Genomic DNA, 21,991 nt, shown 5'->3' on the forward strand with positions numbered 1-21,991 from the left:
AAATCCTTATTGGCCACAGTACCAAGATAAGTAGCATTCTCCTGTCCATTATACTCATTTCTTTCCAGTCAACTGACTGTTATATAAACCAGCCTGCTCTCTGGAGTCAGGCCCTGTGTTGAAGCCTCTTACGCTGTATCCATGGATACCTACTACTGGCTGAGCTTTACTTCCTCTACCTGCTGTAGGGCCCATAGAGAATGACAAAGGCCTCTAGTGGCCAAAAGGCCGTTTTAGCATAGGCAGTGCCATTGTGAGCTTCTACAATGCTTCCGCCATTTTAAAGTAGTCAAAGTAGTCAACTGGGCAGGGGTTCCAATGGGTTGTGCCTACCTGGCAAAATAATGTCACGATTATTTGTATCAATCCAGTGGCCATTTGTTTTGCACTCTGCAATCACACAAGCGCTACAGAAACACAGCTAACCAAACAATGGTCTCTGACTGGTGCACAGTTTAATTAAAGGGTAACTACACCCCAAATTCTAAACATCTTAGATATTTCCCAGAACTTAAAGGTGGTCTCCGGATGTTGTTAAAGGATTGTTGTGGACTTAAATCATCAAATGTAGGATGTTTTTCTATTAACAAAGTGTGATTTTGAATAAACCCCCCCCCCCCCCCAAAAAAAAACTGGGAAAAACGGAAACCTGGAAAAACAAAATGGAGAAAAGGGAATTTGGGGAAAAACAAAACAGAATCAGGCAAAAAATAAAACAGATTTTATAGAGCCCTACTACTGGCATAATTGAAAAACTTTTCATTTGAGCTCTCTGAACATGCCTACCTGCAGCCCAGTCCACGGCGATACCTCGTATCCCGTTGCGTCCGATTCCAGACGTGACCACACTGTCGAAACCTGCTCCGTCAGACTTGATCCGGCGGATTCCATTCTGAGATGTCACGGTGCTGCTGAAGTCACACCAGTAGAGGAACCCAGAGGGCATGTGGACGTCCACATGCAAAGCATTGCGGCCTGCACGACACAACCAGAGATGTAAGACACAAACACTTCAGTGGTTGCTTCAATGTCACACTGTCACATCAGGGTATATTGTCTGAGAACCAAACAAAGTATTGTTTCCTTGGTATCATGTAGCATTCATAAAGCATCCATAAAGCCTCCACATGCATGACATAAAGAGTTGCCCTGCAGCAGGAGTTTTATATCTGAACAACACCTACCTCTCCCAGCCACTGGCACCATGGCCTCAGAGTGGTCAGCCCCCTCCAGACTGAAGCCTTTAAGGGCAGATAACATGGAGATGACCACGTAGGACTGGTATGAAGCACAGGTTCTGTTGTCAGCGCTCAGCTTGAAGCCCGTAGCACAGGCACAGGTATACAGGCCTCCGGGCCGCGGTAGACACAGGTGCTCACACAGCCCCATGTTGTTGCTGCAGCCGTTGGATGTACCAGCCGAGGCTGCAGAGGCAAAGACCACATGGTGGATTAGGACATCATTCATATACAACAGGAGTCTGGCCAAATAGAACTAGAAATGTATTAAGAATTCCCGAAACAACTTCTAGGTCTTGGATCGCAAGCGCAACGCCAGGGACGTTTCAAAATGAGACTAAACTATTACAAATGACATTACTGGAACTGAAAGTAACCTGCGTCTCATTTCTTAATCATCATTGGAAGAATCTGATGACAACACCACTTTGATACATTGTTGTCAAATCAGGCTCACGGCTCCTAGAAAACATGTCACTCACAGTATCTGCTCTGTTTTAGGGGATAAAGGAACACGGCTTGTTCCCGTACACAATGCCCAGTGTTCCTAATAAAGGACGAGGAACTGGTCAACTAATAATCCACTCTGTCACCCTAGTAATTACCCAGCAGCTATCAAAAACAACGAAGCAATAACATAATTCAGCAATGCTATTTCTTTACCACAAAAAAACAGAGCAGACAGAATACGTATGTTTGCATACTGATCAAACACTCAACACAATAAAAAAAACTCCAATAAACTGGTAATCCTGATGCTTCCAACAAGTTAATGGTTCTTATTTAATTAACCAACGCTTAGGTCTCCATCCAGATCAATGGAGGGGGGTTCATATTTGCTTGGCTGTGTACCATCAGGTCCCTCAGATACTCACTCTCCCTGTAGTGCACCTTCAGTACTCTCAGTCCAGACACGTTGTCCCGCAGCACCACCTTGTTCGCACCGGTGGCCTTGTCCACGCGCTCTATCACCTCAAAGTCCCGGTCGGTGAAGTACAGGAAGCTCTCATGAACAGCAACACCCCAGGGATGGGACAAGCCTGTCACTATAGTGATGCGATTGGTCCCGTCTGGGTCACCACGCTCAATCTATGGGGTTTTATTAATATCAAGACTGCCATTAATAACATGTCAAATATATGGATAATAGGCATTGAGGTGGACTACATAAGTGGTATATTGTTAAGAGTCAGACACAGGAATCATAGGGCACCCTATTCCCCATATAGTGCACTTGAATCGACCAGAGCCCTATGGGCCCTTGTCAAAAGTAGTGTACTATGTAGGGAATAGGGTGGCATTTGTGACACAGGCAGTGGTTAAGGTAGTGACGGCGGCCCACCATTCCGGCGCCTGTGACAGCCCAGTACAGCTTGTTCTCACTGATGTCCACAGTGATGAACTCCACCTGATCCAGGTTGTTGGTGAACAGGGTGACAGGATTGGAGCCGTCCATGTCTGCGGCCGCCACCTTGGCAGGGATGCCGCTCTCTGTGCCCTGGTCTGTCCAGTACAGTTTCCTTACAGAGAGACACACGGCTATGAATACAGCCCCTCGGCATCTCCATCACCTCATATGAGAACCTCTACAACAGATTCAATCCATGTGTGAGATGAAGCGAGAATTGTGTATCTCAATTATGTCATTAAAGAAAAAAAGGAATGTCCGCAACTCTGGTAAACTTCCGTGGTGATTTAAGGAGACGCACAAAACAGACAACGTTTTGATCCAACTGTTTTGTGCTTCTGATTCTGAGTTGCGGACATTCCTTTTTCTTTGATACGTTCTTCTGTCCTGCAGCTGATAAGTTGGATTTGCATATTCCCCCCCCCTTTTTTTATTATGTCATTACATAATATGCTAACAATGAATAGGTAATAGGTGTACATATTCCCAGGTGGTGGCTTGTTGGAGTGGATTGTGTTGTGTGGTATTCAGTAACAGTGGTAAGTCTTTCTCTGGGGGTGGAGCAAATGGCAGGCAGGCAGATAGGGCTCAGTGACTGTGGAGATGAGCAGCCGTGCCAGAGCAGTGTTAAAAATGGGCTTACCCGCGTGCTGGGTCCACAGCGATGCCAACCGGAGTGCCTGCGCCAGTCGGGGAGCCATTATTGGTGATGAGAGTCTTTCTGTACTGCATCTCCCCTCTCAGCCTCAAAACCTGACAAAACACGCACATACTGTATCAGATATACCCCTGAGATAACGACTTTATTTGTCTAAATACGATGATCACGATCAGCACCGTTCATTTTCCAGAATAACTGCATTGCTTTCTACAGGAGCGTAGAGAGTATGGATGTTTCAGCTCACCTCAATCGACTGGCTGGCTGGGTTGGTGTAGTACAGGTTCTCTGTCATCCAGTCCAGGGCCAGGCCCACAGGGGAACCCAGGATGGCTGCCGGGGCAAACTCTGTCCTGTTGGTACCGTCCGACTTCACCCTGTGGATCTCGCCCTACAGAGGAGTAGGGACAGGGGTTGGTCAGAGCCTAGGGACAGTAGAGTAGTCTCACTTCGGGTCTCTGTTGGTGTGGACAGTGTGAACACTTACCGGGTGCTCCACCCAATAGATGGTCTGCTCAGTGTTGTCAAAGTCCACATCGTATCCATTCTGAAGTCCAGCAACAGGCACCATGGCATCGTTGCTCTTGACGTCCGGGTTCAAGGGAATGCCGTATATGACGCTATCTCTTACCACCACCAAGAAAGGATCCTCAACTGCAGGAAAACAAAACTATTCATCACCAAACGGCTCCAAACGGACATGTCTATAGCCTATATAGCTGATTGAATGTTTTAAAACAGAAACAAATACTACAATTTGGTATCACCATACTTTCTTCCTAAGACCTCTTAATGTTGAAAGATGGTTGAAAGAGGGGGTTCAGATGGGCTGGTGAAAGTTTGTTCCACAGCCCTGATTTGCTTTGTCATCAGAGATTAGAATCAATGGATAGCTCGGGGGCATTTTCATTCTTGGGTAATTCACCTCTCAGGGGAGAATGCGTTCTGCATGGCTAGAAAAAGCTGAAGCCCTGCAACCTGATATGGGTTAAGCTGTTGACCTAAAGAGGACTCTCTGGACTTCACATTAAAGGTCCCTTGTCTTATTGAAACCTTAGCCACACTTTTATGATCCTAAATATTTACTTCTGGAAAGGGATTTTACAACAGAATTTAAATGGGATACTGTTGACAAGTCCCTAGCCTCTAAAATATGAGTCTGGCGCTCTAGGAGCTGGATAGACCCCCTTAAAATATATTTGCAAAGAGCAGCTCTGTATGTAGGCTCGAGAAGGATTTACTGCAATTCCTACTCCATTAATAAAAGCTTTATGAGTTATGAATGTTACAATCTATCTGTTCCATCTGACCTGACTTCCTTTTTAATCAAACTGTGAGTGATGAGCGTTTCCCTCAGGTTGGCATGGAGCCTACCTCTGGCACAGGTGATTTGGTCTGCAGCCAGGGTCCAGCCTGAGGGGCAGGCACAGGAGTAGAAGCTGGGCCCCACGGCCGACAGCAGACAGATATGAGAACAGGGGCTGCTAAAGCAGTGGTTTTCACCTGCACACAGGTCCCATAACACACACACACACACACACACAAGAAAAAAAGTCAACAATGTTCAGACACCTCTGGTTTCATTCTGAAATGTCATTTCAAATACAATGACAAAACTGTACTGTGGCAATACCAGCTTATGATATCACCATGCCAAATATGTATTTTCAGTTGGCCTACCATATACTACTGCATGTCCTTGTCCTACCTGCGGGCTGCCTGGCCGGGTGTACCGCCACCAGGCCCATGGGCTGAGGAAGGTTGTAGAGCATCACTGTCTGGTTCCCCCCGTGCCACTTATGGGCTCGGATAACGCGGTTGATGTATCTGTCAGTCCAATACACAAAATCCTCAAAAATGGTAATTGCGTGGGGATGTTGCAGTACCTTTTTATTGAGGGCAGCAAAAGACAAGAAGTGCATTTTATTGATATTAACCCACACAAAAGGAGGAAATAAGCACATTTGAATAAAAATTATATGATGTATGTAATGTTCTCCTAGCTTAAAAACGGTATCATTAACATCTACACTGAACAAAAATATAAACGCAACATGCAACAATTTCAAAGATTTTACTGTTCATTCATTCACTGCCGTGAAAAAGTATCTGCCCAGACTTTTTTTCCGGCATATTTTTTTACACTGAATGTTATCAGCTCACCAACCAAAACCTAATGTTATATAAAAGGGACCCCGAGTGAACAAATAACACAAAAAATGTATACACATTTCATTTATTTATTTAAAAAACGTCATGCAAAACCAATGCCCCCGTGTGAAAAAGTAAATCGCACCCTTAAACTCAATTACTGGTTACACCATCTTTAGCTGCAATAACTGGTTACACCATCTTTAGCTACAATTACTGGTTACACCATCTTTAGCTGCAATAACTGGTTACACCATCTTTAGCTGCAATAACTGGTTACACCATCTTTAGCTGCAATAACTGGTTACACCATCTTTAGCTGCAATAACTGGTTACACCATCTTTAGCTGCAATAACTGGTTACACCATCTTTAGCTGCAATAACTGCAATCGAACACTTCTTGTAGTTATCAATTAGTTTCTCATTGCGCCGGGGAGGAATTTTGGCCCACTCCTTCGTGCAGAGCAGCTTCAACTCAGTGACAATTGTGGGTTTTCCAGCATGACCTGCTCGTTTCAGGTCCTGCCATCTGAATGGGGTTTAGGTCTAGACTTAGACTAGACCATTACAAAACGTTCAATTTCTTGTTCTTCAACCATTCTGATGTAGACTTGCTTGTGTGTTTTGGATCATTGTCTTGCTGCATGACCCAGCTGCGCTTCAGTTTCAGCTCACAGACGGATGGCCTGACATTCTCCTGTAGAATTCTCTGATACAGAACATAATGCATGGTTCCTTCAATGATGGCATGGCGTCCAGGTCCTGATGCAGCAAAGCATCCCCAAACCATGACACTACCACCACCATGCTTGACCGCTGGTATGAGGTTCTTACTGTGGAATACAGTGTTTGGTTTTCGCCAGGTATAACGTGGCCCATGTCAGCCAAAGAGTTCTACTTTTGACTCATCGGTCCATAGAACATTGTTTCAGAACGCTTGAGGATCATCCAGGTGCTTTTTGGCAAACTTAAGACGAGCATTCATGTTCGTCTTAGTGAGCAATGGTTTCCGCCTTGCTACTCCGCCATGAATCCCATTTTTGCCCAGTGTCTTTCTGATGGTGGAATCATGAACATTGACCTTAGCCGAGGCGAGAGAGGCCTGGAGATCCCCGAATGTTGTTCTAGGGTTCTTTGCAGAGGTGTGGACTCGAGTCACATGACTTGGACTCGAGTCTGACTTGAGTCACAAATTTCATGACTTGAGACTCAACTTGATAGAAAATAAAACAACTTCAGACTTGACTTCGATTTGGAGTCTCAAGACTTGGGAATCAACTAATATTTGAGACTGATGACATCTGCCCACATTTTGTTACGTTTTGTCACTCGTTTTGTGGCACAGAGTCTCCGTGGATTAGGCGCACGCAGCCAGAGACAGTATCGCACTTGCCCCCCAAAAATATATATTAGCTAGTGAAACGCACACTCGGCCCTCTGATTGGATCAGCAAACTGTCAATCAATACAGGTCGAGTGAGCTACAGTAGCGTAGTGAGAACGTTTTGCGGGATCGAGAGTGTGAAACTGAATGAGAAAAATACATTTACAAAATCTGTGGTGTAAAGTACTTAAGTAAAAATACTTTAAAGTACTACTTAAGTAGTGTTTTGGGGGTATCTGTACTTTACTATACTATTTCTTTCACATTTACTCCACTACATTCCTGAAGAAAATAATGTACTTTATACTCCATACATTTGCCCTGACACCCTAAAGTATTCGTTACATTTTGAAGCAGGACAGGAATCTTGTCCAATCCACGCCCGTATCAAGAAGAAATCCCTGGTCATCTCTACTGTATCTGATCTTACTTTGATGTTTAAAAAAAATCTTATTCTACCTTTAGTTAACTAGGCAAGTCAGTTAAGAAAAAATTCTTATTTACAATGACGGCCTACACCGGCCAAACCCGGACGGCGTTGGGCCAATTGTGCGCCGCCCTATGGGACTCCCAATCCCGGCCGGTTGTGATACAGCCTGGAATTGACCAAGGGTGTCTGTAGTGATGCCTCAAGTACTGAGATGCAGTGCCTTAAACCGCTGTGCCACTTTTGATGCTTTAGTATATTTTAGCAATTACATTTACTTTTGATACTTAAGTATATTTCAAACCAAATACCTTTTTACTTGAGTCATTTTCTATTAAGGTATCTTTACTTTTACTGGAGAATGAAAATTGGGTACTTTTTAAAATATTTTTTATATTTTATATTTATACCTTTGCTTATTCAATTTGGTCATTAACATAGGCCTACCTAGGGGGTAGGCCCCCCCTAGCGGCGCCACACGGCGTACCACCTGGGCGAGCCTGACGGGCCGGCTGAGGCATGGGAGCTGGTTGAGCCGGCTGAGGCATGTCGTGGGAGCCTGCTGAGCCAACCGAGGCTTGTGAGCCTCTCGAGCCAGCTGAGGCATGGGAGCCTGGCGAGCCAGCTGAGGCATCCCTGGTTGCTTCGGCAGCGGCACACGGACCCGACATCACCAACAAAAACAAAAAAACAAAAACTCCCTGATGCTTCAAATTGTGGAGTCAGCATTCTGTAAGGACAGACGCTGGGAGACGAGAAGCAAGTACAGGGAGTGAATATTTAATGAAAAAACAGAAAGGTACCAAAACACGAACAGCGTCTGGACAAGGGGCACATAATGACATTAATGCTGACTAGGGAAAGAAACTGAGGAAGTGACAGATATAGGGGAGGTAATTAATAACGTGATGAAGGCCAGGTGAGTCCGATGAAGCGCGGATGCGCGTAACAATGGTGACAGGTGTGCGTAATGATAAGCAGCCTGGCGACCTCGAGCACCCGAGAGCGTGAGCGGGAGCAGACGTGACAACAAATTGTTTGGTGATCAAGAATATTAACTGTTTACTTTTCATGGTCACCTGCAATGGGGCATCAAGCAACAATTACTAGCATGGGCCTACTGGTCATTTGGTATGTCAAAATTGCTTGAAATGTATAATTGAGTTATGAACCTTGCATTTGTTAATTATTAGATAATCAAAATGTGTTGTAGACAAAATAATGAATAGGGCTGTCTGGTAGCCTCAATAAATAGACATAGATTTTGTGACCTTGGGACTATAAGGTTCTGAGATTAGTGAGCATCAGTTTTCACATCCCAGAACTGTTTTGTAGTGAATTATTTTTTCATAACCCAATAAGGTCCTCACCTAAAAAAGTACCTAAAGTACCTACAAACACTGTCTGCCATCTGCATGGTACAGTTGAAACCGGGATTCATCCGTGAAGAGCACACTTCTCCAGCGTGCCAGTGGGCATCGAAGGTGAGCATTTGCTCACCTTCGATGTGAGCATTTGAAGTCGTGTTACGCCGCCGAACTGCAGTCAGGTCAAGACCCTGGTGAGGACAACGAGCACGTTGATGAACTTCCCTGAGACGGTTTCTGGTAGTTTGTACAGAAATTCTTCAGTTGTGCAAACCCACAGTTTCGTCAGCTGTCTGGGTGGCTGGTCTCAGACGATCACACAGGTGAAGAAGCCGGATGTGGAGGTCCTAGGCTGGTGTGGATACACATGGTCTGCGGTTGTGAGGCCGGTTGGACGTACTGCCAAATTCTCTAAAGCGATTTTGTAGGCAGCTTTTGGTAGAGAAATGAACATTACATTCTCTGGCAACAGCTGTGGTGGACTTTCCTGCAGTCACCATGCCAATTGCGCGCTCCATCAAAATTTGAGACATCTGTGGCACCGTGTTGTGTGACAGAACTGTACATTTTAGAGTGGCCTTTTATTGTCCCCAGCACCTGTGTAATGACCATGCTGTTTAATAAGCTTCTTGATATGCCACACCTGTCAGGTGGATGGATTATCTTGGCAATGGAGAAATGCTCACGAACAGGGTTGTAAACCAATTTGAAAGAAATAACAGGGTTGTAAACAGACATTTGAGAGAAATACACTTTTCGTGTGCATGGAACATTTCTGGGATCTTTTATTTCAGCTCATGAAACATGGGACCAACACTTTACATGTTGCAGTCATATTTTTGTTCATTATGTATCAATGATTTGATATATATGTAAATAAAGAAAAAATATTTGCTTACCAGATCACTGGCCAGAACTTGTTTCCTGTTTTTGCCATTGTAATCACAGTAGTCAATAAAATCCAGGTAGGCATCCGCGAAGTAGAGCAGATTGTTGGGATAGTCAATGGTTAGGCCGTTGGGCCAGTACAGTTTGCTGCTTATGATGGTTGTCCTCATCTTCCCGTCCATACTGGCCTTCTCAATGCGAGGGTTCCTCCCCCAGTCTGTCCAGAACATGAGGTGAGCACTGCACAGTAGATGAACTGTTATAGTTACAGTCAATTACGCTGTTTTCATTCATTACATTTTGAATTTCCACTGTGTACTCTACTCTCTAAAGATGAGCCTCACCTGTCCCTTGGGTCCAGCACAATGGCTCTGGGATTGGTCACATTCTCACTGACCAAGACAGTCCTGTGGGTGCCATCCAGTTTGGACACCTCAATGGTCTCCAGAACATAGTCAGTCCAGTATAGGTTCCTGCCCACCCAGTCCACTGCCAGGCTCTCTGTTACTGTCACTCCACTGTCAAAAACCTGTCAAATCAACACACATATGTTTAAGTTATTGGAGTTCATTCATTACCCTAGAGAATGTAGAAAACACAGCATTTCTTTTGTGGGAAATGGAAGGGCATTCGGTACTCACCACAGCCCTGTCGCTGCCATTTTTGTGAGCGCTCCATATTCTGTCCTGGCTGGTGTCAGACCAGTACACACGGTCAGTCACTGAGTCAAAGTCCAGCGCCACAATGTTTCGTCCATCCCGGACCAGCGAGCGGACCACATTGGGTTGAGTGGTTATGTCATCAGACACAATCTGATTTCGGCTGGCGACTAAAAGAAAAGCCTCGCGTGAACCTGTAAACAAAAATTACTCTCTTTTCACCTGTGCATTATAATTCAAACAAGACTTCACATCAGCTGTATACAATTCTTCCTTAAAACTACGAAACAAGATAAGTTGAGCTCCTAAGATATCTACAGCAGGGAATCAATGCAGCCCTGTTGGGAATAATGGCAGATTGAATTACAGAGATTTTCAACTGGTTATCTTTGAGGTAGACGGGCTCATGTCAGGCACACTGCTCATAAACAAGCCCTTTGTTGTTGATTATGTCCTAATTACCCGGAGAGAGAGTCAGTGAGTGACATATATGTTATTTGTCTTATCTGGGGAAATCAGAGTAGAGTGGGGAGAGAATGAAGAAGAGAGAGAGTGCATCCGCCCGGTGGTCTGGTGCCAACACCGGCTCCCTTCAGACCATTCATGTCCTGTCCTGTCCAGCCACTGGGCAGTTTATCATGTCTGTGTGGGCCAATCAGATGCACTGTATATCCATCTCTGCCTGTCATCTAGGAGACTGAATTTAATCCACAGTGGGAGGATGTGTCTTATTTTGAAATTAGACCAATTATGTTTAGAGGAAACATAACTGAGTATGTTGTGGACTAAATGGATTGGTCAAATCTATATGATGGATTGGTATGACAATGTACGTAAATAGTTTCTAAGAGCACCAAATGGTAATGTGGCGGATGCCAATTCAACCCCCCCCGCACACACACATCCTCCTCCTGACCTGAGACCTTGCATGCGCGTTGGTCAGCCTCCAGAGTGTATCCGTCGGAGCAGTGACAGCGAAAGGAGCCTCTCTCGTTGAAGCAATGCTGGCTACACAGGCCAGGGGGGCTACACTCGTCTACGTCATCGCACGTCTTCGAGTCGTTACTCAGCTGGTAGCCCATGGGACACGTGCACTGGGCCCCAAACGGCCCCTGAATGCAGCCGTGGGTGCAACCTGCGTTGTTGTCAGTGCAGCTCTCTTGGTCTAGGACGGTAAAAAGAGGAGAGTCAATAAGAGATAGCTGCTCAATTAATCACAGTGCTACAAATAGCGCGTTCTACCCTAGAGAATATTTTGTGAATTTCGTCAAAACACACCATTAGTACATTCTGAAACACATTTTCTACACGTGTAACTACAGACAAGAATTTCCCTTTATCCTCCAATTGTGTTTTGCACCATTCTACCCATATTGAGTTGGTTAGTGTGGATGGCAGGTTTTGGGATGAATCAAAGCTACACGCGTGAGGTTTGTACCAATGATTGAGGTTGTTCCTACCTGGCAAGGGCTCGTCTGAAAGCAGTGAGGAAGGCAAGAAGGAAGGAAATCATAGATCACTTTTAAGTTAATACAGAACAAATCAACACATGCATGATTTGAACACAAGATTCCACACATAACACAAATTCCTCACAAACATTAACGCACTCAATTGGTTGTGACCAGAAATGCCGTGCAAAATATGTCAAGATTTCAAGTGACCAGTGAAACTAGACAATTACAATGGAAAATTTACAGAGAGTGCACTTCATTTTCGTAACATGACACTATTAGCATGCTGGCCTAAAAGGCAGAGAGAGATGGTGACTTACTGCAGAGCGGAGACTCGTCTGCACCATTGGGGCAGTCGGGATTGTTGTCACACACCCTGCTGATGTTGACACACATGCTGTGGCCCGGGCACTGCCACTGCCAGCTAGGGCAGCGGAAAGGTGGCGTGGGGCAGTCTCTCTCGTCACTCATGTCCCTACAGTCGTTGTCGCCGTCGCAGAGCCACCGTTGGTACACACAGTTGCCGTTGTCACAGCGGAACAGGGTGGTGGGGCAGGTGCGGGGGGGACAGACGTGGTGCTCGTCTGAGCCGTCCTCACAGTCCGGGTGACCGTCACACTCCCAGGTGGAGGGGATACAGCTGCCGTCGGACTGGCACTGGAACTCACTCTCATGGTGGCACATCCCTGGGGGTCTGGTGGCTGGGCAGAGCAGGAGAAGGCAAGGTCAGACAGTGTGAAGTTCAGGAGGAAGCCTCAACAGAACCTCGGCGATGATGTCACTTCACTGAGTGTAATGCTCAAACTGCTGTGCTCTGAGACCCGTTGGTTGATCAACTCTGCATGTAGAAACTGATCCTTGTATTTTCTTCTTGTGACTCAAAACATTGAGTTGGTACACTTGCAACAGCCATTGCATTCTACTCTGTATCAAAACCCACTATTTGGACATTCTAGAACACACGTGACTACAGACCCAAAAAATTGTTGTGTTTTGCAACATGCTAACCGTATTCAGAGGGTTAGTGTGGTTGGCAGGTATTGGGATGAATCAAAGCTACACACGTGAGGTTTAACCAATGATTGAGGCTGTTCCTACCTGGTAAAGGCTCACGATCATCTGATAGCAGTGTGGAAGGCAAGAAAGGAGAGTATATAAACTGATCATTACATTTTCTTGTAACTTAAAAAAAAAAAAAAAAGAGGTTGAATACTTACGACAGCCAGACTCATCTGAGTGATCGCTACAGTCAAAGACCCCATCACAGCGGTAGTAGGAGTTGATACACTGATGTCCATTAGAACACTTGAACTCATAGAGAGTGCAGTTGTAAACTGACAAAACAACAACAAAGGTTGCCGTTTAGAACACGCAAAGTCATTGCGTGTAACTGTTTAATACACATGGAATAAATCAATGGGATAAGAGGCTAACGTATGCTTGTGTTCACGGTGTATTCAATTGACTTGAAATTGTGTGACACTTGTTTGTTGGCGCTGTCCAACTATGCAAGTTCCTAAATACAGTACAGTGCGGAAATAACACAGAGAGACTCACTGCAGCCCTGTTCGTCAGCCCCATCCATACAGTCTCTGTCACCGTCACACACATAGCTGGGGCCTATACAGCGGTGGTCTGGGCACTGGAACTGTTCCGGGTGGCATGTACCACTGAGGTCTGCCAACACAGAGAGACCAATGGAGCTAACAGTTAAATGCAACACATGACTGACTGACAGTCATTCTCAAAAAGACACTCAATAACAGAGGTATTACTCCTATGGTAAATAAAAGTGGTCCTTGACTCGGAGACTCACTGCAGTTGGCCTCGTCCGAGCCGTCTCCACAGTCGTTGTCCGTGTCACACAGCCAGATGTGTGGGATACAGCGGTTGTTGGCACAGGTGAACTGGTTGTCCGCGCAGGTGCCAGGGGTCTGGGTGGGGCAGTCCCGCTCGTCACTGCTGTCAAAGCAGTCGTTGTGCCCGTCACAGTGCCATCCACTGGGCACACAGTGCTGGTTGGCACAGGTGAATGCCCTGGGTGAGCAGGTGGTATCTGAGAAAGAAAAGTAAGGATTCATGAAACGTCATTTTTTTAACTACTTTTTAACACCGTAACAAGCCATTCTAAGTATACTAAAAGTATACAAAATATACGTATAAGTATATTAAACATTATTACTAATGCCCCAATAAAGTGCCTTGAATGACAAACAGTTAGTATGCTCCATTGAAACGTAATACAATGCATTACTATGAGCTCCGCCACAGTTGGCCTCATCACTGTTGTCATGGCAATCGTCAACGCCGTCGCATCTGTAGTTCTGAGGGACACATTTCCCGTTGGTGCAGGAGAAGGAGTTGGCACCGCACTGCAGCGTGGGGGGCTCGTTGGAAGGGTCCTCTACACACGTCTGCTGGCTGGGCGCCAGCTTCATGCCATACGGACAGCCACACACCCTCTGCGAGTCCGGCGCCGGGAAGCAGAAATGGCTGCAGTCTCCATTAGGATTAGTATTCCTATTGCAGGAGTTGGAACCTGAGAGGGGTAGCAAATGAATCCAGTGATGGCCACAGAGTTATCCTCCATCACATAAACACTGCAGCAGGGGGTGGGGTGGGGGGATGACAGAGTTTCTCACCGGTCTGGGAGTTGTAGTTGAAAGATTTGACGTGCATGATGTGGCTGATTCCCCGCCTGATGATGACCATCTCTCCCCCGTCAGTCTTGCGCACACGCACGATCCCACCCAGGCGCCAGTCAGTGAAATATGCATAACCTGGATGGGCCAAGCAGGAATGCTCATGAAACTTGAGACCCGGCGTTGGGAATGCCAGGGCACAACCTATGACATTAGCGGTTTTATCTCTTATCATCACTGAACTAATGTTTGAGATGACACGGTAATTGCTCTCTCTAATGATCATCAATCAAGCTGGATGGACGAGTAGTAATGAAATTCTAACGATGAAGGCTTCTATACAGTAACAAGGTCGCTTTAATGCAACTGATGGAACCGTGTTGCATTCCATTCTTCGTGAATTTAAAGAGGAGAAAATTGAATCACCTCCAAAAATGGTGAGACCAAAAGGATGTGAGATCTGAGTGATGCGCTCCAAAGACAGCCTGTTCTGTCCATCAAAGGTGCTGTGTTCGATCTTATCAAAGAAGGCATCCACCCAGTACAGGCGCATGGAGCTGGGGGGGGAGACAGGACGAGTAGGACAGACAGATATTCTTAAACACTGTTGCACAAACATATTGTCAAGAGGAGGATTAGGGAAGATCAGTCTGATAAGAGGCTTAATGAGATCTTACAGACGTCGGATCTTAATTTGATCACTCTTTTGTCGCTGAGAATTTTGCTGGACAGCAGGAAATGCAGATGAGCTCCGTGATGAACATAAATTCACTAAAAACCACACTAACATACAGTTATATTAACAGTATTCCACTTTTCATGCAGCCTCACTTTGACCAGCTAATAGCTTACAATGCACATAGTGTCACAATTTCAAACCTAAGTCAAACCTATGCATCGGATTTGTTATGAATGAAACTGCTATTTATTTATTTTTTGACGGAGTGCAACTGGAAGATGAAGAATGGCGTATTGTGAGGCCATTCCTTTGGTCCTGCTAGGCTCTGGGACCATTGGCTCACCTCCAGTCGATAGCCAGGCCGTTGGGCCAGCCAAGAGTAGTGTTCACAATCGACAGGGCATGTGACCCATCACACCAGGCCCTCATAATCTTCGCTGGACGGTACCAGTCGGTCCAGAAAATATACCTGCCAAATAAAAACATACACATTAACCAACACTCACACTTATATGGAAAAAGATCATAGTGTCTTTTTCACCTCAACCGAAGTAGACTCTGGCTTTAGGTCCACTTCAAAATCTTTTATGAAGTGAGAAATATAGACCGTTTATTTCAGAGCTCCCCAGGGCTTTTTCCGTTTAAGCCAAGTTCTTAGTGTTCACTACAATACCAGCCTTCATGCAGCACTAATCTAGGCTGTTGGACTCAGAGGCCTTATGACTTTGAAGCTATTGGAAATGTCCCACTAGCACTAAATAAAGAGTCCTTTTATCAGGTTTGGGATTTAAAGTGCGAACAATCTGTGAATGGGTCGGTACCTCTCGCATTATACTAGGTGTGACTAGACACAACTGCTCAGTTTGCTCATGCTTTTTTTTCATGTTCTTAAGAGGCAGGGATCCAGGATGAAAACATGGGCCTCCGAGCCCTGCTGGGTCTGGCTAATGCCCTCACTAAATTGTGCATGCCCAGGACATTGGAGTACTTGACCGATTTCACACACTGTCTTTGTCTCCCTTTGACATCCTATGGTCCTTTAAATGAATCTCAAACATATATAATCCGATCAGCATTTATATTAATGAACTGAATAGAATCAAACACTGGGATATTATGCTGTAAAAAGCATGTATTCATCGGTAAAGTCAGCATTCTTCAAGCATCAACAAAGATATATAACCCTATCATATATCTGCTCTCCCTGCCTCTCTTGTTTTTGTTGCAACATTAAGGCTGGAAGTGGCGCCAGGCCTCTCCCCTGACACCCCCCCCCCCTCCCTTGAGGTCCAGCCCAGCTGTATTTACCCAATCACAGGGTGTACCACGATGGACCGTGGGTTGTTCAGGTTGCGTATGATGGCTCTCCTGGACTGATCGGCCACCTTCATGACTGAAATGCTCCTGAAGCGCGGGTCCGTCCAGTAGAGGTTCTTTGAAATCCAGTCGTAAGCCAAGTCCTCCACGCCGTCCACTCTATTGGCAGCTAGCACCTCCCTGCCTGTGCAGATCAAAGCGGTGACACCGCCATTTCATACGGAGATGAAAGAGGAACACATTTAAGTAAATAGACTGTCAGCTTGCATTTGTGCTATGTAGGCCTGACAGAGAAAACTAGGGCTGGTCAACCCTATGTTGCAAAAACAACACCACTGATCAGTACAGATTGTGGTTTCATTTTCTACTGTCATTTCTTTACCACATTAGTAACTTATTTTACATGGAAGTTGGAAGATAAATATTGAATCTTCGACAACTTGTATTAATTATGTTCCCAGTGTTTGTTTTATCACATTCTGGAGCCTGACTTTGAGCTGTTACGTGATAGTTTCACTGCTGTCCATGCTCCTGCCCGTTCCCTCCCTCCCTCCCTCTCCCCTCCCTCCCCCACTGCACTACACGGCTCCATAAGGCACTCCCCTAACTGCCGGTATAAGCTTGGCTGGATCACATGCTTGAGCTCTCTGCTTGAAAGGATATATGTGGGGATGTAACCATGGTTACAAAAAAGTATTCCTCACATTCTAAAAATGAAAAAAAAAAAAAAAACATTCAGTAATAATGAACTACAAATTCAGTTATGAAAATATATTTAACAGAAAATTCGGTGTTTGATTCTAATATACAGTATCGAGTCATCAATCCAATCAAATAAATGTAGGCCGCTCTCACCGGTGCCATCCACTTTCTGCTTGTAGATGATGTCTTTGGCCGTGTCTGAGAAGAAGATGGCATCGTCCTCTGCGCTGAAGTCCACCCCAACGAAGTAGGAGGGCGTTCCAGTGACAGGAAGGATGACATCCTCCTGAGAGGACAGATTGAAGGGGATGCCTCGGACAGCCAGCTGGCTGGAGAAGAGAAGGAACTGCCTCACCGCTAGCGAGTGAGAAGAAGACATCCACCATGAACCTCCAGATCTTCTACCTCATATGTCACACCACATGGGCACTCACAGTATAAAGGACACAGCACATTGAAGTGTACCAAGTCCAATGTTAATAGGGAAAAAAACTAAACAAGGTTTGTGTGTTGGCCTTACCAACACATCTCTTGCCGTCAGCATGCAGGTCGTAGCCCAAGCGACACCTGCAGCGGTAGCCCAGCCCTTGGTTGTCTGACCTATGGCTTAGAATACAGATCTGCTCACAGCCGTCCCTGTCTACCCCGCAAGGGTTAGCCACTGTGAACACAACACAAACGCTCAGCCACTGACAGAACATACAGAAGTGGGGCAGATCAGCGGAGTGGTTGTACCAAGTGACGTGCTTACCATACGGTTGTCTCAGTTGGTGTACCACTTGCACTCCGTGTGGGGTCTGAGATGTGGTGTAGACCACCTGAGGGTTTGTGTCACTGAACTTATTGGCTTTCATCACGGCCATCTTGGTCCAGTCAGTGAAATACACAGTGTGCTCAAACAGACTGATGCCAAAGGGATGGGGGATCACAGCACCTCCATGGACCACTGTTTTCCTGAAAGGTGGAGAGAATACCCTGAGCAGACTGTACATTTACCATTGTGATAGACAGGGAAACGGCATTGTTTTGACTTCTTACATTTGGTCTCTCCAGACATTTGGCCAAAAAACATCACATTTGAGCCCTTTCATAAGGAACATATCTGGTATGCTTACCTATGAAGCCCATCATATGTGGTGGTTTCAATATAGTCGTAGCGGCTGTCGACCCAGTAGACTCGCTTAGCATCAATATCCAGTGTGATCCCTGCTGGCCAGCCCAATTTAGTCCTGATGATCCCATAGCGATTGGTGCCATCCATGTAAGCCCGCTCCAAACCTGGCTCTCCATTCAGAGAGTCCCAGTCTGAGAAGAACAGGAACCTGTGAAGAAAATGTGTTTTGGCACAGATTAGGTACGGGTTAACAGTACAGTAGGTTGCCTAAAAATTGTCAAAGACTCCAGCCACCTAAGCCACAGACTGTTCTCTCTGCTACCGCATGGCAAGTAGTACCCGTGCACCAAGTCGGGAACCAACAGGACCCTGAACAGCTTCTACCCTCAAGCCACAAGACAAGAACGATAAATAGCTAATGAAATGGCTACCCAGACTACCTGCATGGACCCTTTCTTGCACTAACTCTCTTGCACTGACTCTATGCACACACACACTGGACTCTACCAAAATATACTTAATTACACTTACACCCTAACATACACACACACAATACAGTTGAAGTCGGAAGTTTACATACACTTAGGTTGGAGTCATTAAAACTCGTTTTTCAACCACTCCACAGAGATGTCTTGTAAGCAAACTATGGTTTTGGCAAGTCGGTTAGGACATCTACTTCGTGCATGACACAAGTCATTTTTCCAACAATTGTTTACAGACAGATTATTTCACTTATAATTCACTGTATCACAATTCCAGTGGGTCAGAAGTTTACATACACTAAGTTGACTGTGCCTTTAAACAGCTTGGAAAATTCCAGAAAATTATGTCATGGCTTTAGAATGTCATGGCTTTTTCTGGCTTTTTCTGATAGGCTAATTGACATCATTTGAGTCAATTGGAGGTGTACCTGTGGATGTATTTCAAGGTTTATCTTCAAACTCAGTGCCTCTTCGTTTGACATCATGGGAAAATCAAAAGAAATCAGCCAAGACCTCAGAAATGTTTTTGTAGACCTTCACAAGTCTGGTTCATCCTTGGGAGCAATTTCCAAACGCCTGAAGGTACCACGTTCATCTGTACAAACAATAGTACGCAAGTTTAAACTCCATGGGACCACGCAGCCATCATACCGCTCAGGAAGGAGACACGTTCTGCCTCCTAGAGATGAACGTACTTTGGTGCGAAAAGTGCAAATCAATCCCAGAACAACAGCAAATTACCTTGTGAAGATGCTGGAGGAAACAGGTACAAAAGTATCTATATCCACAGTAAAACAAGTCCTATATCGACATAACCTGAAAGGCAGCTCAGCAAGGAAGAAGCCACTGCTCCAAAACCACCATAAAAAAAGCCAGACTACGGTTTGCAACTGCACGTGGAACAAAGACCTAATACAGAGAATTTTTACTCTGATTAAATGTCAGAAATTGTGGAAAAACTGAGTTTAAATGTATTTGGCTGAGGTGTATGTAAGCTTCCGACTTCAACTGTACCTACGCCCACACAAACAAAACATGCACACAAATGCATACTGACGCCACAATCTCACACACTCACACACCTCGTACCCCTGCATATCGACTGGTACTGGTAATCCCTGTATATATAGCCATGTTATTTTCTACTCCCTAAATACACTGAGTGTACAAAACATTAGGAACACCTTCCTAATATTGAGTTGCACCCCCTTTTGCCCTCAGAACAGACTCAATTTGTCTTGGCATGGACAAGGTGTCCACAGGGATGCTGGCCCATGTTGTCTCCAATGCTTCTCATAGTTGTGTCAAGTTGGCAGGATGTCCTTTGGGTGATGGCCCATTCTTGATACACACGGGAAACTGTTGAGCGTGAAAACCCCCAGCAGCGTTGCAGTTCTTGACACAAACCGGTACACCTGGCACCTACTACCATACCCTGTTCAAAGGCACTTAAATCTTTCAAGGCAATCCATGTCTGAATTGTCTCAAAGCTTAAAAGTCCTTCTTTTAACCTGTCTCCTCCCCTCATCTACACTGATTAAAGTGAATTTAACAAGTGACATCAATAAGGGATCATAGCTTTCACTTGGATTCACCTGGTCAGTCTGTCATGGAAAGAGCAGGTGTTCTTAATGTTTTGTTCACTCGGTGTATAGCCATGTTATTTTTAGTCTTTATTTTTTCCACTGTGTCCTCATTTCACCATTTACATTTTTTATTTGATTTTTTAAAATCTTATTTTGAACTCTGCATTGTTGAAAAAGTACCCGTAAGCAAGCATTTCACTGTTCGTCTGCACCTACGTGTAGACTACGAAGCTTGTCTACGAAGCATGTGACAAATACAATTAGATTTGATTCATGTACTGGATGCAATATTGAACATCGGTGAACTGGATCCCATAGCAGCAAAGTTATCCATCCTTTTAGCTATAAAACGACCAGGACTGCAACTCAACAAAAGGTGATACATAAGCGGATTTCCTTTTTTAATTGAATTTGAAACAGACACATCCTCCACTGTCTTTGTTCCCGGTCTTACAGGAGGGCCAGCCCTAAATCCCACCGAGGTAGAACAAGTGTGTACGTTTAGCCTCACTTCCCAATTCACCTGTAGCCACCTGGCCCAGGCTCCACTCTGGAACCACACTATTGGATTACAATGAGGCTCATCACTTTTAATACTGCTCACTAATCCGCCAGGAAAATCTGCGAATCGAACACACTCATTACTCCCTACCGGTACAGCATGAGAGAGAGACAGATAGATAGAGGGATGGAGGATAGAGGAGGTCCCCTCGACTCACCCCACAGTTGGGTCCACGGCCAGCCCTCTGGGGTTTCCCAGATTCTCTGCGATCAGCGTCACCCGGTTATTCCCGTCAAAGTCCACCATGTCAATCCGGTTGACGCTGGCCTCCACCACATACAGCTTATTGTTCACCCAGTCCACGGCTAGGTTCTCTGGGTAGTCAACTGATACATTTAAAATCACCTGCATATTGGAACCGTCCATATCCACCGAAAACACCTGGCCACAAAAGAAAGCATTGTTGCTAAGAGATTAGCTCTTTGGTGGTTAAGGCTCCGGAAATTCACTGAGATATAAAATTAAAAAGAGACAGTCCGAAAAACAGGGATATGTCACCATAATACCTCAATATGAGAAGGAAATTACTGTCATTAAGGCTGGGCTTTGGTTGCTTGTCTGACTTCCATCTTGTCTGTCTAGTAGCATTTGAGCGGTGCTGTCGGATAGTATTGTGAAACCTCTACCCTACTGATTCCAAGATGGCACCAGTTTTTCAGGCTTGAAGCCTTGGCACCTCAGAAGGGATAGTGCTCTTTACAGCTCTGGCTCGTTTGAAACAAGACCCAGACGTCTAAAAAGCAGGATTTTCAGCTGACCTGTTTAAAGAGAAACTGAATATGTGGAAGTAGCCTGCTAGTTTAACCTTCCTAGTACGTTCACATGGCCTGTTTGTGGTCCCCCCAATTTAAATACGCTGACATTCCGCCATGGAGGTGACTGATCTACACAGATACCCCACTGCTGGTATGTCCCTGCTTTTCAGCCTCATGGCTGGGGTTCAAACCATACAGAAGCCAAGATGCTGAACAAAGCCCTTTGAGCTGGCCAAAGAATGCATATAACAGGGTGGACTCGGTGAAAACAAATACTGCACGATTACTTTGAACACGATCGGGTTACAAAAATTACACTGAGCTATGCGAACATCGTACCAGCATATCAGACAGTTTTCCAGATTAGACATTTTGGATTCCATTTCCAACCTACTTCCCCTTCATTATGACCCAGCCATTTGGGAGCCGGCAGGTCTACCATTTGTACAGTATTAACAGTGCCGGTATCTTAACAGATCTGACAAAGTATTCCCTCTCCTTTGAGGGGGGTACAGGTT

At 45.2% G+C, this 21,991-nt stretch overlaps 1 protein-coding gene across 5 annotated transcripts in view; it reads right to left on the minus strand.

Annotated features, from left to right (window-relative positions):
* lrp2a (low density lipoprotein receptor-related protein 2a) overlaps positions 1–21,991 on the minus strand; it is a 69,638-nt gene that overhangs the window by 30,099 nt on the left and 17,548 nt on the right. For 3 of the 5 annotated variants that reach the window (XM_029688194.2, XM_029688029.2, XM_029687935.2), the window contains exons 12-40: positions 20,876–21,099; positions 18,090–18,296; positions 17,726–17,928; positions 17,495–17,635; positions 17,128–17,331; positions 16,264–16,456; positions 15,299–15,424; positions 14,703–14,833; positions 14,277–14,414; positions 13,889–14,173; positions 13,451–13,690; positions 13,192–13,311; positions 12,852–12,968; positions 12,733–12,753; positions 11,955–12,335; positions 11,641–11,655; positions 11,097–11,345; positions 10,163–10,374; positions 9,866–10,050; positions 9,533–9,761; positions 5,013–5,190; positions 4,679–4,807; positions 3,792–3,958; positions 3,552–3,695; positions 3,290–3,399; positions 2,581–2,758; positions 2,114–2,327; positions 1,185–1,424; positions 787–975 (exon numbers count right to left, since the gene is read on the minus strand). In XM_029688194.2, the coding sequence (XP_029544054.1) occupies positions 787–975; positions 1,185–1,424; positions 2,114–2,327; positions 2,581–2,758; positions 3,290–3,399; positions 3,552–3,695; positions 3,792–3,958; positions 4,679–4,807; positions 5,013–5,190; positions 9,533–9,761; positions 9,866–10,050; positions 10,163–10,374; positions 11,097–11,345; positions 11,641–11,655; positions 11,955–12,335; positions 12,733–12,753; positions 12,852–12,968; positions 13,192–13,311; positions 13,451–13,690; positions 13,889–14,173; positions 14,277–14,414; positions 14,703–14,833; positions 15,299–15,424; positions 16,264–16,456; positions 17,128–17,331; positions 17,495–17,635; positions 17,726–17,928; positions 18,090–18,296; positions 20,876–21,099 (5,170 nt within the window). The remainder of the gene's footprint in view (positions 1–786; positions 976–1,184; positions 1,425–2,113; positions 2,328–2,580; positions 2,759–3,289; positions 3,400–3,551; positions 3,696–3,791; positions 3,959–4,678; positions 4,808–5,012; positions 5,191–9,532; positions 9,762–9,865; positions 10,051–10,162; positions 10,375–11,096; positions 11,346–11,640; positions 11,656–11,954; positions 12,336–12,732; positions 12,754–12,851; positions 12,969–13,191; positions 13,312–13,450; positions 13,691–13,888; positions 14,174–14,276; positions 14,415–14,702; positions 14,834–15,298; positions 15,425–16,263; positions 16,457–17,127; positions 17,332–17,494; positions 17,636–17,725; positions 17,929–18,089; positions 18,297–20,875; positions 21,100–21,991) is intronic. The other 2 variants (XM_029688273.2, XM_029688113.2) reach the window with 1 other exon arrangement.

This window comes from Oncorhynchus nerka, linkage group LG1 (genome assembly GCF_034236695.1).
Source record: "Oncorhynchus nerka isolate Pitt River linkage group LG1, Oner_Uvic_2.0, whole genome shotgun sequence".
Lineage (NCBI taxonomy): Eukaryota > Metazoa > Chordata > Actinopteri > Salmoniformes > Salmonidae > Oncorhynchus > Oncorhynchus nerka.